This window comes from Centropristis striata, chromosome 4 (genome assembly GCF_030273125.1).
Source record: "Centropristis striata isolate RG_2023a ecotype Rhode Island chromosome 4, C.striata_1.0, whole genome shotgun sequence".
Classification (NCBI taxonomy): Eukaryota; Metazoa; Chordata; class Actinopteri; order Perciformes; family Serranidae; genus Centropristis; species Centropristis striata.
The window spans coordinates 8,653,213-8,673,217 of NC_081520.1; the positions used below are offsets into that span (position 1 = coordinate 8,653,213).

Here is a 20,005-nt window from a genome sequence, read left to right on the forward strand (position 1 = left end):
TATCAGCCAGCGCACTATATCTGATAAGATTTAATGAATTCAGGGGGAAAGAAAGGCTCCAGAATACAGATGATCAACAAAGAAGAATAAAGAAGGGAAAGCTTTTATTACAGTTTCTTCATGAATCTCATTGGTGGAATGTAAACACAAGACAGCAACGTGGCTAGGTGTTGCTCTTCTAGAGCCAAAGTGCAATTACTTGGTGTGTTTGTCCAATTAAATTTCTAAGCAGAGGGCCTGAATCTGCTACTGTGAGCCTGACGGAATGAGCAGAGCAAAGCCAACAGGAGTTAACAAGCTTTGTTTCAAGCTTTAGGCAGGTGCCAATTCAAAAATAATTTGTTTTGTAAGCCCAACTTTAATACATTTTAAAGAGAGTGCAAGTACCAGGATCAAAGCTTTTTTTTATTTTATTTTTTTTCAAAACATGAGAATGGCACAAAATCCCAGCGTGTAGGAGTCTTTTTTGTGATTTAGCACCCCTACAGTTAAGAATGCTATTCAATTCTGCACCACAAGCCAGTGTAGTACAACATGACTTTGAAGCCACAATGTGTAGATTAAATACTAACATTATGTAATAATATGAATGATTTATAAATTGTTTTAAGGCTTGTTGCTTGAAATGAAGTACCGTATTTCCTCAATTTAAAGCCGGGCCCCTGTTAATGACCGGCCTCATTTAGTAACCGGGTGTAAAAACAATTTTTAGTAAATAAAAGCCGGCCTCTTTTACAAGCCGGGTGTCTTACCGGTATTATGTCAAAGTCTGTTCCCCCGTCGATATGTGTCCCCCTTACCTTAACCTGCACCAACCTGACCCCTGACCCCAACCAGTCCTCCTTTAATTTGTTAACATGAGCCCAAGTTGACCTTAACCCCAAACAGTTCTCTCTACAAGGCCTAACCTTAAACTTAAACTTAAACCCTAACTCCAACCGTGGAGGTGATGCTACGGAGAACACCATTCAGGAAACATCATTTGACGGGTAACAGATTTCAACACAACACCTGTATTTTGAAGTTTGGCCACACGAGTTAGTACTGTAGGTAAATATGGTTGTTTCTCCCGCTGTCCTAGTCATTCTCTGTAAAGTCGAGCCATTTATGCACAACTTTTTAGTAGTTCAGACATTTTAAATCCTGCTTAAAATGAACATTCAGCATGCTGTTCATTGTTTGTTTACATCCGAGTAATTCCAATATGGCTGACATCCGGGTAACTGGCTACAATGTGCTGTGTAAAACACTCTAAAAAGTGCCGGTCAGAGCTGCTCTGATTTTCTTTTTTTAATAAAAGCCTCCTTCAAATAATAGCCTGCCCCTATTTTTTATTAATAGAAGCCCCAGCTACTATTTGAGGAAATACGGTAGTTGACACAAAATAAATACTTGTATGTTGGATGTTGACCCTTTTGGAAGGTGCGACAAACACATAATTTTATGCAAATACTGGTCAGCTTAGAGGTTCTGACACTTGTTATTGTTGGCTGATACATGAAGTCAGAATTGGCCTTTAATTATTTTGGTCATTCGATTCTTCAGTTTTTCACGACAATTTATTTGCAGTTTCAGAAACCAACTTACCGACTTAAAGCCCAGTGTTGTTTGACCCATCTTCCTCCCCTGAGCGGAGCTTCATGCTTCTTATATGTTACATCATTTACCTAAGGCACATAATACTGCCACAGATGGATTTACATTAGAGACAATGAATAGCCTGGTGTGTCTCATACACACACTAAAAGGTGCCTTGTACATCTTTATCACACACAAAGTTCAGGTCAGTTACAAGATGTCAGAATGTGACGGGTTGGGAGTGGGACCCACCTCAATATGCAGATGACACAAGAGATATTGTGCTTGTGAAGTTGATATTTTGGCACAAGGGTAGCTCTAAAGTAAAACTCACAGTGTTCAGAATGGAAAGAGGTGATCTCAGGGACGCTGGAAGACAGTCACAGTAGGGAGTGCTGAGATACTAAATGCTGCACAACATTAATGGTTGTATTAATGTGGTTGGCCAAGGATATTTTACACCAGTTTTAGAAAGTTTGACACTACAGCAGACAGCAAACTTGAACACCAACATACTTTATAAAGAGACAGCTTAGTGCCATATTCATCGATGGACTTTTCACACATGGTATACACGTTTATTCCCGATCAGAACATGGTTTATTGTTTACTGAGCCACCGCCACGTAATATAGAACAGGGTATATGAGGGTGGCTGTGGCTCAGTTGGTAGAGTGGGTTGCCCACCGATCGGAGGGTTGGTGGTTCGATCCCTGACCGTCGTAGCCTACATGTCGAAGTATCCTTGAGCAAGATACTGAACCCCAAACTGCTACCGATGCTGCGTTCATCGGTGTGTGAATGAATTCCCAGTGGTGACATGTGGCACCGTTTAGGGTAGCCTCTGCCACCAGTATGAATGTGTGTGTGAACTGGTGAATGAGTGCAGTCTGTAGTGTAAAGCACTTTGGATAAAAGCGCTATATAAGTGCACTCCATTTACCATTTACTGCATCTTTCCATAATGGTGGTCATACTAAATGAATGTAACATAATAGGAGCAAGATCTTCTCTAAAGATCTTATACCATTCATTATGGAAGCCATCTCTTCAGGGCATTTATTTGCTTTCAGTTTATTAATTGCCATGTGCAATTCATTTTTCGTGACAGGAGCAATTCATTTATCACTTTTACCTATGGAGGGGAGATCTAATGATGCCAAATATTGTATCATGTTACATATATATACTTAAATATATACTTATATATATATATATAAGTGCAGGTCCATTTACCATTTAGCATGAACTTTATAACACAGAAACACCGACAGAATGCAGTGAGGACCCAAGTCCAAATGAGTGTGTCCTGACACACAGACAGCAACCGCAAACAAGAAATAATGGGCACAAGTGGTGGTACACAATTCCAAATCCAGATGCAGCTCTACTCTACAGCAGCTTAAAACAATGAAACAGAAAGCAAATTTCCAGGGAACCCGTATCTAAGCCAAATATAAACTGTAACCAAGACAAAGTGAGGGGCTATGCCGCTGCAGCCTAAAACTTTTTGATTCCAATGGCTTGTTCTATGTAACAACAGCCTTTTGTCTGTTGTTTGCGCATCATATACACATAAAATACATTGAATTTTTTAAAATAAAATCAATGTCATAAAATAATAACGAAGGGTTTAAACTATTAAGGAACAATCATGTTTTATGGACTGCTTCTCTCAAAAAAAACAATATATATTGACTTGTTTGGTGAACTTTTTTGGCTTGCAGTTATAGCCTACCGCCAATAGCACCCCTAATTTCAGGCATGAGTGTGTCAAATAAATGACATGGCATTGTGACATTTTGCATTTTTTTTATGTACAAATAGTAGAGGAAAGGCCAGACTGTAATTGAAAATATTAGCTGCCAGTTTAGTTTTTCTGCTATAAATCAAAGGGCAGATCGAGACTTTTTGACTGACATTAGAAACTGTATGCCCTCAGCATAAAAAATGTTGAATGTTCACATCCTTTTACTAATTCCCTGTCTCCCTCACTTCCTTCTTGTCTCTTTCTCTCCCTCTTCACTCACAATTACCTGCAGAAGTAGCTCGTAATGACACGTGTCCTGAGCTTCCAGAGATCTCTAATGGTTGGAAGAGTACATCTCATCCTGAGCTGGTTCAGGGTACCGTGGTGACCTACCAGTGCTACCCTGGTTATCAGGTGATGGGCGCCGAGCTGCTCATGTGCCAATGGGATCTCACCTGGAGTGGGGACTTACCAAGCTGTGAGAGAGGTTAGTACCAGAGAGGTTCCATCTTGCTTTTGGCACCAACAATGTACTAGATAATATTGATAGATCCTGTCTCATAGATCCAACAAAATTAACATGTTTTTATTCACTTTTTCACATTTTTTGTTTAATTTTTTGGCCTTTTGGGGCTTGTCAGTTGGCCTGAACATAAACCTAAGATTCCAAGACAGCTCTGAGATCTGTCACCTTACAGTGTAATGCTGGCTCATGAAGAACAGGAAGAAACCCATAAGCTCAACTCAAGAAAGAAAATTAAGAGCAGTCCAAGTCCAAAATCTTAAGGCAAACCCATGCAGGCAAACAGAGGCGGCAGACTTAACCAGACAAGGTCAAAATCAGGCAGGCAGAATCAGGTAGTAAGTACAGTAAAAAGATTGCCAGAATACTTAGCATAATGCAATAAGACATTATGGCCAATGGCTAGTGACAGCTGGCAATTTTTTATATACTACCAAGCTGATTGGGATATCAAACAGGTGAGTGAGTGGGGGGAGCTGGGTCTAAAAATGACAATAAGTGGAAAGGCAGGGGAAAACAAGCAAAATGAATGAATGAATGAGACATCAAGGCTTTGTAGTCCTGAACCAAGACAACACATTGTTAACAACAGCACATTATAGCTTCACTACTACCCCATAACAATAGTTCACAACTCAATAAAATAGCCTAAAGTAGCTATTCCCATGTAGTTTAATTGGCAAGCAATGGAACCATAGTACTGTTGTACAAATTGGAGTTCTTGTGGTTGTTTCTTGCTTCGGACAGTAGTCAGGCTGCTAGCAATAGCCATGTTGCTAAGCTAATATGAACCAAGAGTGGCTAATATTCCAATTAGTTTTCATTCGATTATTACTCAAAAGCAGACACACACACACACACACACACACACACAGGTACCAGTGACCAGCCCCACTGGCAGAAGGCAGGGACCAAGGCTCCAGCATGGCTGACTTCCACCCTGTGTTTCTGGCCTGACTGGCCCCTCTCCTGCTGGAACCAGAATAGGTCTGATTGGATGTCAGAACAGACACAACTAATTGCTTAATGCTGCCTCTGTGGGCTCATGTAACCTGGCTCAAACAAAAAGAACTGGACTGTCTAATATTTTCTTCATTTTGTGAGGTCTTCTTGTTTGGGAATGTCAAGCTCGAAAAATGGGCACCAGGTAAAAGAATGAAATTGCCTTTGTCCAGAATTAATATTTCCATAAATGTTTCCTTGGTTCAGAATATTGGTTCTTGGTCCTGTTATATTCACTTCCAGTATCCAAAAATGCATATGTCTGCAGTATTGTGTCTCCCTTTGGCTCTTTACTGTTACTGGTACAATGGAGAAACTACAATTTTCATCTCTGGCCTCAATATGTCAACATGTATGAAGTGAGAGAACAGCAGTACACACAGTTGGTATTTTGTTGGTTATTTATATTCTGTGTTTCCCTTTTTGTCTTTGCTGAATTGTATGTAAATATTGCAAATATACTGTGTTTATTTTGTAATATATTTACTTGCATTACTGCAAATGTTTAATTTTATGTTATTATATATTAATCTCAGTTGGTTCTTTCTTTTAAACCTTCATAATGCTCAAATTGTTAGCTCATACATGGGTACATCGTCACCTCTTAAAAAAATGTTACAGATCAGCTCTCTTGGTCAACATCAGTGTGAATTGTACAGTTTGTTGGTGTTGTGTTAAAGTCATAACTCTCTGTCTGGGTGAGCCAAAGGAAGACAGAAAATGAGAGTTGACAATAACCATTTTGCTTGTTCTGTCCATTTAGTGGTGTCTTGTGCTGACCCTGGAATAGTGGAGCACAGCAGGCGGGTGCTGTCGGGTCCCCATTTCACTGTGGCTTCAACCATCCAGTACATCTGTAACAAGGGCTTCACCCTGTCTGGAAACAGCCTGCTCACCTGCTACAATCGAGGATCCTCAGGCCCCAAGTGGAACCAGAAGCTGCCTAGATGCCTTCGTACGTATAAGTTAAAGTTTCTCTCAAGGCCTATGCAGCTATACCGGGAACTGAATTCAAAGTTATATTATGCAGGCTTTTCCTTATTTATTTTTTTAAAAAAAAGGAATGTTTAGACTGGGGTTTGCTTTTCTGTCAGTGAGCCGGGAAAGAAAGGCTAACTTTGTATGTTGTGTTTACCTAAAGGCCCATTTCAATTTGACAGCCAATTAGTGCCTATGTGATAAATCCCACCCATGTTATGCAGTGATGGCTAGGTGTGTGGAGGTGTGAAAGTAGTGGGTTGGATTTTTTTCTCAAGCTCTCATACAGTTTCTACTGTCACTGTTGATTTTTACAGTGGCCGACAAGGGCAAACGCGCCACAAACAGCAAAACGCTACAAACACAGAAATCCTGCAAAACCAAAAACACACAAACACATTAAACAAATGCAACAGAAAAATGCTGCAATCACAGAAACGAAGCGGAAGCAAAAACTTACAAACCCACAAAACAAATGGCAAAGAAAAATGCTGCAAATACCAAAAAACACATACAAAAACAACAACAACTGCAAGAGCGAAATGCTGCAAATTCACTCCGCAAATCGGAAGTGCGCCAGGTCACTAAGGAGACCTAGTCCTGAGGGACTAGATTAGAAATGTATTTTGGACCTAACCCATTCAGTTCTTCATTTACAAACAGTAGTATTTTGACAGACAGGAAGCCAGTGTAAAGAATCAGACCTGGAAAGATGTGATCCACTTTCTTGGTTTTATTGAGGATCCAGGTATCAGAGTTTGGAATCTTATTTATGACTTATTTGGACTTATTTTAGACCTGTAAAGACACTGATACGATAATCAGTACTGAAAATACATGCATGGACAGATTTTTTCCAGATCCTGCTGATAAATGAATCCTTTATTCCTTGGTAGAGTACTTGGGATATTTTGAGGGTTATATATGTAACTTTACATAGTCAGTGTATTATCTATGGCAGCAACATTTTTTTAATAGAATGATCAGCTAAAAATAAATATATTTCTCTTTAACTACCTAGAATATTTTCAACACTTCACCTTGCTGTCAGACTTATCTTTAAATTTTAAAAGTGTAAAATGTATCATGATGTGTATTGTATGTGTTCCTACACAAAAGCAGAACTGTGCCGTGCACACTTCACAGATCAGCTCTTTAAATCAGGCTTTTGGCGGTTTATGGAAGAGACAAACCAAAGAAATTTAAAAAATGACTAATTATGACAGCAACAACGAAATGCCAACAGTAGGATACTTTTATGAACCCCCACTTCACAAGCACACAAGTATTAACTTGTCAATGTCTGCATGTAATTTTAGAAAAAGGGTTTTGTGTAAAATATAACATTTTATAATTTTACTAGACATCTTTCTGATTTACCAGTTAAGGCTTTTGTAATAAGTCAATTTCTTCTATAAATGATCAGCCTTTTTGTGATTTTAAAGTACACCACCTGACCTCTGATAAAGCTTACAAGCTAAAAGTGTGTCAGTCTGATTAAAATATAATTTCCTCTTCAAACAGCCTTGAAGGCATTAAAGTCATTTGCATGAATGTCTCATACTCTGCCTCACCTACTTTCTAGGTGGAGACATATTGTTCGATGGCACTGACTAATAATTAATTTTACCGGACAACGGAAATTACTTTGGAGAAGAAAAGGCAGGTCATTGTTATGCATGAGATTGAGATCATGAGCAAAAGATGCAAAATTGTACTTCCAAAAATCCTTCGAAGATCAAACAAGTGTCATCATGCGAAAGTGGAACTGTATGTGTCGAGGAGAACAGTCTAGTTTGACATGTAGAGCCCTTCAGTGGCGGAGGAGCCAGACGTCTTTCACTCAAAGAGAGGAGTAGGCGGAGTAGTAATACTACTACGTTTTCACCTGTCCAAGTCCTTTTTTGGCTGTTCAGATTCCTATTGTTGATATGTAACAGCATAATTAATATAGGACATGGTTACTTCACCCAGTTAGGCCAATTTACAGGAAATTAATTTTAGTTTTGAGTTCTCCGAAGTTAGCCTACACCTAATTGTGAACATACAGCTGTTATTATCCAGCCTACTGATAATATAACCACTCTTATTGATCTAGTGATCTGATTGTGTATTTATTAACAACTACAAATAACACAATAAGTAGGATTGAATAACTCGTGCATTTTATCAGTCTGCATTTTTTTTTGCCATGCCATCTCCCTGGCTCTGTTAATGGTTGTAGTATTGTCTGTTATTGTGTCACTTGATATTCTTCGTAAAGCTCCAGAAGCATCGTTTGCTCGGCCGCCGAAAAAAAAAAAAATCAGCGCTGTTTTTCACCTCTTTTTGTGACTGTCGCTTGAAAGCAACATGGTCATATCCCCTGGCTATTCCAACATACAAAGTGATTATGTACGTTCACTGAGTGAATTTTAATACAAATAAAATAAAACATATATTTCTCGCTAGAAATGTGATCAAAATCCATTTTTATGCAGAAAATAAGTCAAAATATTGATTTTTTCACTAAAAATTAGAGAATTGTCCGCCATGTTTTTTGTTCTGACCGCCGGGACCTTAAAAGTCACGTGACTTGGAACAAAAAATAGAAAAAAAAATGTAAATAAATAAATGTCATTAATTTGCATTGTAGCAAAATCCGTGTCAGTTTCACAGAAATTTCAGTTATTCCGTGGCTATTCCACGGATTTTGAGTTAAGCGAATCTGTGGCTATTTCACGGATTCCTGTGAGACCAGGTTCCAACAAAGTCTTCATAAAGCTCCTTCAGCGCTGCTTTTCATCACTTTTTGCGACATCTATTGGCTGCTCCCGGCTGCTCCACGATCGATTAATAGGGGCTGCTTATTTACTCCATGCTCGTGCACAATGCTGGCTTGTATAGTCTGGGTTGGGTTAGCTTTGACAGTGGAACGGCTTTAGCCTGAAGTGAAAGTTGGTGTTCATTCTAACCAGGCTTTTCCAATGAAGCCACTGTTTATTTAGCCACGTTGATGGAACACCCCTCTGCACCACCTGATCATGTTGTAGTTTCTGTTCAGATCATCACCACACCTTCGTTAGCACTTATCATTAAACTACTCACCATAGCTTTAATATATAATCTTGATCTGTATTTATATTTTTCATTCAAACTACTACCATTTATATTCACACATTTTGCTTCTGTTTTTGCTACTGTGACAAGTGAATTTCCCCAGTGTGGGATCAATAATCTATTATTTATTTGTATCCCATGATGACCACTGTTGCACTTGGGGGCCAAATTCTGACTCATACGACTAAATTTAATGGCAAAGCTCCATAGTAAATTTGGCGATTTTTTTTCTAAGACTTTAAATGTTTATGTTAAAACGGACATTAGGTCACATAGTGTCATGGTTTCATTAGCATTTCAATGACCTGCCACAGACTGAGCAATTCATACCGTTAAGAGTATGTATAACGTTTTATTTAGCCCACATGTTATTAATATATATAGTATTTTTTTAACAATCATGTTTTACTCTGTTTACAGCCTCAGTGTTTGAACATCATTTCCCAAACTCAAAATCTTATTTGAGCCTATATCCCTACTTGTGTTCACATTTCACGTCAATCTGCCTGTTAAGTTTTGACATGTGACAAGTGTATTTTTTTAGTTTGATAGAAATACTATTGTCATTTTTATTGGCAGAAGAACAATTTCCATGGCAGTCTGGGCAGTAGTATCATCCTCCAATGGCCCCGCTGTGATAAAAATGTTATTTATAAATATTAAGAGAACATTTACATATGTTACTCACATTTTTGCACATCGTTGTCATTGTGAACTGTTTTTTTTCTTTAAACTCCAGCTGAGACTTTTGAGCCCTGCAGTCACCCAGGGACACCTAACTTTGGGATCCCCAGCTCCAACAAGCTCCACTTCCAGGCTGGAGAGACGCTTCATTACTCCTGTCTGACTGGCCATCAGCTGCTGGGTGAGCCTGTTCTCCACTGTGTCCCTGGACACCCATCCCAGTGGAGTGGGCTGCCACCTGTCTGTAAAGGTAAGGAACTGCACCCTGATGCCTTCACTACATTGTAACCTCAACTAAAGCGAAACACAATGTCATGGGGTCTTTTACTTCTTAAAATATCTGAGCTAATTTAAGTTTAAATATAAAACAAAATATATTACATCTAGAATTTTGATTAGTAATTATAAATGTGCCAATAAATTGCTGAATCGTTCAATTCCTTTTATAGTTCTACTCAGCTGGTTAACTCCAGTGGTCAAGACAACTAAATCATTGTATTGATTTAAGACTGTTTCTTGCAAGTCAAGTCACAAGTCACACATATACTTAATGTCAAAATGTAAATACTATTGAATCAAAGTTAAAATGACCCTCTTAACCCTTAATAGGGCGCTCATTCAAATACTTGCAAATTCTAAATTTCAACCCTAGAGAATATTGGAGGATATTACATACTGACAGAATGTGTAAAAAAAAAAAACATACAGACCCGGGGGAGGGGGGGAATATTTTGAGAAAAAGTTTATGAGAATGCGCAGATTTCTGAGATTTAAAGTGGTGAATCTGTGAGAAAAAAGCTGCTTTTTTTTCCCTTTTTTCTCGTAAATCTGCAACTTTTTTTCTTATAGATTTGCCACTTTAATCTAGTAAATTTGCAACTTTTTTCTCAAAATATTATCCTCCTCCCCCGGGTTTGTATTTTTATTCTTATTCATACTTGGCCCTAGTATGCCGTCATAGTCAAGTTCTCCTGGTACAAGTCACTGAATAATAACTCTGTTTGTACAACTGTTTCTTGCTTCTTCTTTTTTTTCTAAATTTTTCATTTTTACATTGGAGGTCAAGGTCATTATATTATCATATATTATTATATTATTATCATACTGATTGGTCAGATGTCATGGTGTCACCGTCTATGACACAGGCTGATCTTTGCTGATTAGCTGGAAGAAATCCAGAGAGCGAGACACAGGGAACCCGTTTAGATATCCACTAAGTTACCAAATACGGTTCTTTGCCCGATAAAGGGTTAAAAGGATTTAAACTCAAACCTAATAAATACAGACAGAAAACTGCATCATAACCCCACCCCGTCCATAAAAACAGAACCACTGCCAAAATAATACTCACTGCATCCCACCCTGACATCCCCAGCCTAACCCTAAACCCCCACCAGGCAGAAAGGGAGCTCTCGAGACACAGAACAAACAAAGCTAGCTAGTCCCAGGGTAGTAAAAGTCTATACTGGGCAGTTTGCAGTGGCATTCCAGCACCTCTTGAGGGTGAGGAAGGACTTTAGAAGTCCCCTGAAATGTCCCTGTGTGCCCAACGCCACCAAACATTACATCATTACACCTAACTTCTACAGCAGGGGTATGCAATTAATTTTCAAAGGGCCATATGAAAAAAACTATGAAGGGTACAGAAGGCCAGATCAGTACTCTGAACTATATTCCGCTCAGAATTCATTTCATCGCATTATTAAATGCAGTAAATTATCTGGTTTTGAACTTCTACTGGTATATGGAATACATGTTATGATAAGACTATATTAATGTGGAGTAACTCAAATATAGCAGTAAAAAATTATAAAAACTCCAATCATTATCTCACTTTTCCATTTATTTTAAACACAACATACGTTCAAACCACAGAAACAATATAGACCATGTATGTTCTGCAGTAAACCAGCACTTTATTAACTTTATGCAAAAAGCAACAAGTGTTTTTGATCAGGTAACAAGGTAACTCTCAGGGGTTTGTGCATCATGGATCGCTGTGCACCTGCAGCGTTAACATCTTCATGTTAAACCAAAGGGGAAACAGTCGGCGATCAGGACTTTGAGACAGTGATTAAGGCAGGTTATCTGTGAAAATATGTTTCACTAGGTTGATATTGTGCTCCATATTAATCAGAATCAGAAATACTTTATTTATTTATTGATTGAGGGAAATTCGGTGTATATGTATATAAAAATAGTGGAAATAGCTAAACATATTAACTTAAGAAAATATACAATTTTAAAACATAAACAGACTTAAAAACATACAGACTTCAACATTCTATTATTATTATTATTATTAGAATCATAATTGTACATGTTATCAGCAGTACGCAGGCGAAATATAAAATACAATAGATGATAAAAATCATCAATCCCCTCATATTTAGAACGGGTTATTGAGGGTGGAAAACTGCATTTTCCTCCATTGTCAGAGAGCTATAAACTGTAAACACAATGCAGTTGTGTGTAGTTTCAGTTTAGATATGAAACACGTTTTAAACAGAGCATAAAAGACAGTAGTTTCCGCCAATCAAAAGTTTGCGGTGCCACCGCACATTCTCATGGCAAGTTCACCTTTCATACATGTGGCGTGCGCGGGAAAAACAGCGTACACAATGTTTTTGTGAGTATGCAGCGTGAGGCCCCATCACACCTCTTTCTGCATATTAAATAGGCTGCTCTCCTGGCCATAAGCACAAGCTACATAGAGAGTGCATTTTTTTTTAGTTTAAATGCACTTTTGCAAATAATATATAACGTAGACCTACTCAAACCCTAGTGCTGGTGTATTTTGAGTGTCATGAGCCCTTCTCTCTCTCACTCCCTCGATTACTGAATCTTTCCCTCACTGTGTGTTGCTGGAGCAGTTCAACAAGGTAGCCATCAAGCACAAATGGGAGATGGGATTGACAAATGAGTTAGATTCACCACTTTTGTAGTACAGTTTTTTTAATGGCCCTACATTTCTCTTATGCTATTTGTATATCAGTATGATCTTATGTCATGATTTCAGGTTCTGTGTTAGGTCAAGCTTGTGTTGAGTATATTTTTACTTAAGTAATTATGTAGCTTAAATATTTTTATCCAGTTCATAGAACAAACAAACAACAAAAGACATGGCCAAAACAAAAACATACACAAAACACCTTTGGACAGTCACATGATCCCTTTAATCCTCTCTATTATTTAGTGACTCTCCTAGAATACTTTGACAGTTTGAAAGACAATTTTACAAAACAAGAAACAAGCTCAAGAAAGATGACCAAGCATGTTTCCAAAAAGCAGGAGAAACACATCAATCACAGTGAAAGGCTGAAGAGGAAAAGTGTATTTTTTTCTGCTTGTTTTTTCTTTTATTCAATTGCTCTGGATTTTGTTGTCCTGGCACTTTGAAGAAGATTGCTCTAGTCTGGAGGCTGAAATAACAAAAGAGTGGCCTTTAGTTTGAGCCTCTACCCTGATCAAAGCACAAAAAACATTCAGGCTGGAGGAGACACCTCATGGTGAAGAAGTGTGTGTAGTGTGATTTCTCTCAGACCAACAGCAGACCAACCGCCCAGCCCACAGTACTTGACTGACACTTAAGTATGGGGGTTATTTTAGTGTTTCAGTCCTGTTGGGACATTTTACAGTAAGCACCAAAATTCATTGGCTCTCATTTATCAAACGAGCGTACAACAGAAAGTGAGCGTAAAGTGGGCGTACGATCATTTCTACGCAAGGCTCGGCATTTATCAGTTTGGACGTGAGCGGAGGGTACGATCAAATCTCAGTCTGCTCTCAGCTCGTGTACGCAAATTTGAGTCAGCGTGAAGTCCACACGTCTGAGTCTGAGAATTGATCTTAGACTATTGTATCGATGCCTGGAGCTGATAAAACTTTGTGGTGTTTTGATTTTTAATGGTGACAAACCAAAGCATGTTTAGGCTACATCATTTATCATTGAAACATTGTTCAGCTTCAACAGCCCCAACAGACACAGACCCAAATGAGGTAGTAGCACATGTGGTTACCAAGGCACTTTTCTTTTTCTTTTTTTTCACAGTTACAAAAATAAAGTAAAAAGTAAAGTAAAACAATTACAAAACCACTGACAGCCCACTTTCAACCAAACAATCCATCTTCAGGAAATCCAAAAACTCAAGCCACAAGCCAAACTCCAAAAACTCATTCACATGACAAATGGCAATATCCTTATCTTCCTCAAAGACATTCCCTCCCTCAACTCACTACTTTCACCAGGGCCTGAAGGCGCATTCAATGTAGCACAATTCACCTGCAGATAAGAACACACACAGAGCACCGCAAACCCATCTGAAATCCCAATCACACTTGTGGTCATCAAAGGAAATCACACCAATATCACAGAGGAATGGATCAAGGGAGCAGGCGTTCCCCAGGGTGCAGTTTTGAGTCCTTTCCTCTTTCTCATGTACATTTCAGACATCTGCTGCCCTTCTGCCAAGTCAGAGGTACAGTTTGCAGTCCAGCTCCACATCACCCCACGTAGCAACCAAAAAACGCGTCAAGGAAATAGAAAACTGGTCAAACGCGGAGAATCAAACTACACCCTGCCGAAACGAAATGCATCCTTCAGAAATCGATGCCTGCAGCCCAAAATCAAACTAACACACCACAACCAACAAGTCAACATCAGCAGAGAAGCAACCTTCCTTGGAGTAACCTTTCAAAAAAATAACATGACCTTGACCAAACACATCAATAACCTGGTACAAAAAGCAAACACTAGACTACACCATCTCAAAACCCTCTTTCGGAAAACATGGCCCATGACCCTCTACAGAGATCAAGGGTGTTGTCTTCTGTGGGAAAAAAGCTCAGACAGAATGACTTTGAACAAAATAATAACTGCTTGCTTACTTTCTTTCATTCAGGCATTTTGACCCCCATGTTTATCATTGCCACTGTTTTCTCCTCAGCCCACCCAGCAGAGTTTGACAAGCACAGACTAGATGGTAAGTCTTTCCAACAAGTTTATTTTACCTGCACAACTTGAGTCCTTATGAGTATAGAAGATACAATAATTCAAGTTTCAGCAATTACAAAAAACAACTTTAACTTTTCACTTCTGCTGCGCTTTATGAAATATGATATGTGCATACAGTAGATTATTCTGTGTTGTAAATAATATAAATTGTAGCATTTTACTCGTCAGTAAATCATTTTCAATTTCGCCTTTCTTTCTCCAATAGCATCTGCTGCAGAGCTAAGGATGGAGGCAGCCCAAGTAGCATTTGCTGTCTTCATCCCCATCATCATCATCCTCATCCTCGCCATTGGGATCTACGTCTGCTTCTCAAAGTAGGTTCATATTATGATGAAAAAGTGAAATATATTATAATACAGTTCAATGAGGAGCACTGTTTTCAGAGAAAAGAAGATTGGTGTTATTCTAAGAAAATAATGATACAAACTACCGTCAATTAAATAGGAAAAGTGGAAAATTAACAATAATTATATTTACCAACAATAAAATTAACATAAGATAAATCAATGCACTCTCAATGTTTCCCATGATACCTGTTGGAGCACCAAGAAACTGACAAAGTTAGAGATGATCTGGTCAACATTGTGCAGCATTTACCTGATAGATTTGGGCACACCTTCTCATTCAAAGGTTTTTCTTTATTTTTATTATATTTTCTACATTGTAGATTAATCTTTAGGACATCAAAACCATGATAGAACACATATGGAATTATGTAGTAAACAAAAAGGTGTTAAACAAACCAGAATGTTTTATATTTTAGATTCTTCGGAATTGCCACGATTTTCTTGGATGGTCTGAAACACACTAAGAAGGCAAGAAATTCCACAAAATTCCACATCTGTTAATTGCAGACCATCCAGGTGAACACCTCATGAATCTGATTAAGAGAATGTCAGAAGTGTACAAAGCTGTCATCAAAGCAAAAGGTGACTGCGGTCAAGTGAGCCGCCATTCGCTTCTCCGTAGTCAAACCAGGAATCCCCATATAATGTAGTGTGCCCGTGTTACTGTACAGTAAATATTCCAGTGCATTTTATTAAGAATTTCCACAGTGAAAAGTCCTGTAAGCTTGTGAGAAAATACGCGAGGTCCTTTAGAATGAACCTGAAGCGGAATTAGTGACTGGAAACAGACAGTTTAATTTTAATTACTTTTTAATATATTGTAATATTCTACTGTACAGTAAATATTGAAGTGCATTTTATTATGATTTCCATAGTGAAAAGTCCTGTAAGTTTGTGAGAAGATACCTGAGGTCCTGTAGAATGTACCTGCAGTGGAAATAGTGACTGGAAACAGAGAATTTTAATATAATGTAATGTTTTACTGTACAGTCTATATCCAAAGGCGTTTAATTAAAAAACAAATCCACAGAGAACAGTTCTGTGAATATCATGCAATTTATTTCCATATGTATCTGGTATTTGGGCCTGGTTGTGTAACATTTATTTTGATTTATTCTGAAAACTGAAAACTGCACGTCGACACAACAAATATATTTTTGGCATGACGCAATTTGATAATTTCATGTGGTGTGTTGATGTAAAGTTAATACTTCATCTCCTCTCTGCGGGTAAGAGTTTTATACTGAAAAAAAGTGAGAGAGAATGACAGTAAAGTGTTTATCCTTCATGTCAGCTCGCTTGGAGCAGTCTCAATGAATTTACCGTAAATATCACAATATGGGCGCACTACATTATATAGGGACGGCTGGTTTGACTACAGAGAAGCGAATGACGGCTCACTTGACCGCAACAAAAGGTGGCTACTTCGATGAATCTAAAATATAGAACATGTTTTGATACATGTCTCTAATAAGTGTCATTGGTCCATCATCCTTCCATCCACCTTCATAACACCTCACAGCTGGCCTACAACTCTCCTTTTTAGTGCTAGATTTGAGACAAAAATTGACTTACTAAAACAGGTGCAAAAAGTTAAAGCAATGAAACACTACAGTCCCTTCAGAGAGAAGAGTATTAAATGGAAACCATATTTTACTGAATATCTCCATGGTTCTCCTGCATGGTGCATCTGATATATTAATAATATCTTCTGATCTCTTGGACAAGAGAGTGGGTTTGGACAGCTTTTGTCTGATGAACTCAAAGAGAGGCAAATCATGCAACTATATTTAGTCAAGTGCATCTTAAACAGCTGTCAGGAGATTAAGATCAAGGATTTCAGCACACAATGATGAAAAATAGAACCCACCCAAAATATAATGTAGGAGACAGCAAAAGGTTCATAGTCCATGAAAATGATTTCTCCTCCTTTACTTAAAATGTGTATTCACTACATGGATGTTGCTACTATAATTCCAGGATGATAATGACCTGCTACATAGTATAGTAAAATATAGATTTTTGCTTCTTTGTCTTTGCTCAGGGTTCAGAGGAAGTCCCTGCAGCTCTCCCTGTCCTCCAACCTACCATATGAAAACATCACTGGAGAATCTACGTTTGACAACTCAGTTTATGAGACAAGGGTGAGTCAACATACAAGCAACTGTCAAATGGTTGGCATACATTTGCATATTAGTGTTTCTGAGTTTTTGAGTGAGGAAGTTGCAGGGTCTTCTGTCTGCTACATTATACTGGAGTACCAGGCCCATAGTCCATCTCCCCATTCCCCCTGTGTGCCCAACATACTGGACCCTTGGTTTGAGACCAGAGAAGGTCTTTCAGCATGTCTGGATGAACTTGCAGATGGGACCTTGGTTCAAAAATGTGTTGTGTGCTCTTATTTATCTCCAATTTCACTGGCTCTCGGCCTAATGTGGACAGTAGTTTTCCAGACTACTTTCTGATTCCAGACGTGCTGTGGTAATCTGAACAAATCAATTTGGAAATCTGCAACATGTAAGCACAAAACTGAAATAAGTCTTTAACCTAGGTTAACACAGACAGTGTCTTCAGGAGACAAGTACACCAGCTGGGCATATTCCTTGGTGTAATATTACGTCCAACTTAGAACTTTTTTCATGCAAACAGGCCCTCTCAAAATACTGTGGGACAGCATGCTGGATTATAAGAAGAATCTCCTTGGCTGTCCAACACTGCCTTTAGCATCGTATCCACCTACACAGTCAAAGAAGCACCAAAGACTAAGCAGGATTTGTACATAAAATTGAGTGTACCTGGTGGGGAATCTTATGCAAAAATATCAATGAGGATTGTGCTGGATAATGATGTATTTGTTGAAGTACCTCCCTATTCTGTGTGTTTTTAAGAACCAATGAATCTTTTCTGGGAGTCTTTCCATTTATTCTTCACCTCAACTGTCTACAGGCCATGGCATCCGTTACTAAATGCATTGGTGATAGATTTCTATGCTGACAGTGTTTCTTTGTTTGATTAATTAAGCTTCAAGTTGAAGTTTCTATCCTCTGCTTACTGTAACTGTAAGTTTTCTTGTTTTTCTATCATTAAAATTAATTTTCCTTTTCTTTTGGCTTGCTTTGCCCATTTCTTTCATAGCTTGATTGAAAGGAGAGGTTAGAGTTGGCTTTGAATAGAAGAGGATTGCTTAGCAACACTGTTTTGCCTGCATTCACATGCACTCCCATCATAAAACAGGTGCAGCAACAATAGACGGCTTTGGTGCACTTGGTGTAAATTCAAGAGTTTGATGAAGCTTAGGCGTAAGAGATAAAACCTATTTTTTTTATGCCCAGCTTGTGCACTCGGCCCCTGGATAGGACCTCAAAGTCAGGTAACCTAGTAAAACCCACTAGCAAAACAAACAAAACAAACCTTCAATGACCTTAGCATAGATCAGTTATCACACAGGAAGCCTGTTTTGGTGTTTTTTGTTGATTTAATTACTTAGAAATTGTTGGGGAATTTTCACCACTGAAGTACAATATGTACTTTGGGTTCATTCACAGGGTAGGGTTAAGGCCCTACCCTATGAGAGGAGAGGAGCTGAGTAAAAGCAAGTTTTAAGATATTGATTATTTTTGTTGATATTGTGCTCATGCAGCACATATTCTTTTTTGTAATTGCCACAAAATAACTGACACAGTGAACCTGGGGCCACCGTTCTTGATAGGAAAATTTTATCACAGGCTTCATACAATTTTTTTTTTTTAAGTCATCTTTATTCTTGAAGATCATCAAGATTATACAAACAACATAAAACATAGAAAGGCTTTCTACCGACAAGTCTTTGGGGCCGAACAACCTTTTTGGTAGACTCATTGAACAATGGCAAAAAAAAAAAAAAACAGTAAGAGGGTGGGCAGATAGCCAAGTCCCCTTCTTCCTTGGGCCCATCGGCTGTCAATCAATCAATCAGTCACGGCACAGACAAAATAAAAAGAAAGAGGTGGATAGAGATGACAGCACCCGGCAACATGCTGTAAGAAGCGATAAATGGTTCTCTGCCTGTCTCAAATATCACGAAGTCAGGTTAATAACTTTATTTTGTCAGCTTGCTAACTTTTTGAACACATCATGTGTAGTTTGATTGATACATTATATCCTTAATGTATGGTGTATAGACTGTTTTCTTCTGTACTGACAATACTGGGTGCATGCAGCCAGGGGGCAAACTCATAGTAAGAGGAATCTGTGCCAGCGTGATCAGTTGATGATAGATTTGGAGGTGATAAACAGACTAGCAGTTAGACAGTGAAGGCTTTGATGTTTCTTCAGGGTAATCTGCCCACTCAAAGGGATCTTTTTTGATTTGGAAAATTTGTTTCCTGAGCATTAGTAGAACACCGTTGTACAGTGAGCAATGGAGTTTCCACTGTACTCTTAATGTGTGTTCTTTCATATTTTCCTGGAGGCCTATGGGTTTGCTTTGTTGTGCTGCATGTTATTGCATTTGTGTTAATGAGAGAAAGTTATCCGTCCTGACTTCCTGTGTTTTGATTGACACCCTGGGATGAGGGCTGTCTTATGCAGCCAACATGAAGTGTAGTTTGGATTAATCCTTAGTATATCTACATGTTCAGTAGAGCACTAAGATAGTTAGGGAGTAATCAGTTGTGGTGTGCTGGTTGAGGTAAAAATGTCAGGGCGGATTTTTTTTGTCCCAGCCCAGCCCTGGACTAGAGGCCTGCTCTAGAGGTCTGCTGGTAGGACCAGTAGGTCGTTATCAGACAACTGAATGGACTGTAGTAATTATTCATGACGCCAAAGCAGAGGTGACTCTATGGAGTGTGAAAACAAAAGGGGAAGCAATGAAATGGAGCATAAAGTACAATAATGCGCTGGTTGGATGGGAGGACAGAGGTTCGTACACCATCTGAAAAACAAAGTTAACTTTTGTGTGTCACGGTTTTACGTGACCAGCGTAAGTATCTTCCGGTACTCACATAACAAATTAACTTCAGATTTTATATGCATTTATGTTACTTTTTACTA

At 38.5% G+C, this 20,005-nt stretch overlaps 1 protein-coding gene across 2 annotated transcripts in view; it reads left to right on the forward strand.

Annotated features, from left to right (window-relative positions):
* sez6b (seizure related 6 homolog b) overlaps positions 1 to 20,005 on the forward strand; it is a 252,343-nt gene that overhangs the window by 228,986 nt on the left and 3,352 nt on the right. The window contains exons 11-16 of one of the 2 annotated variants that reach the window (XM_059330806.1): positions 3,623 to 3,814; positions 5,616 to 5,807; positions 9,669 to 9,863; positions 14,560 to 14,595; positions 14,833 to 14,941; positions 17,019 to 17,118. In XM_059330806.1, coding sequence (XP_059186789.1) covers positions 3,623 to 3,814; positions 5,616 to 5,807; positions 9,669 to 9,863; positions 14,560 to 14,595; positions 14,833 to 14,941; positions 17,019 to 17,118 — 824 coding nt within the window. Of the gene's footprint in view, positions 1 to 3,619; positions 3,815 to 5,615; positions 5,808 to 9,668; positions 9,864 to 14,559; positions 14,596 to 14,832; positions 14,942 to 17,018; positions 17,119 to 20,005 lie in introns of both variants that reach the window. The other variant, XM_059330805.1, reaches the window with a different exon arrangement.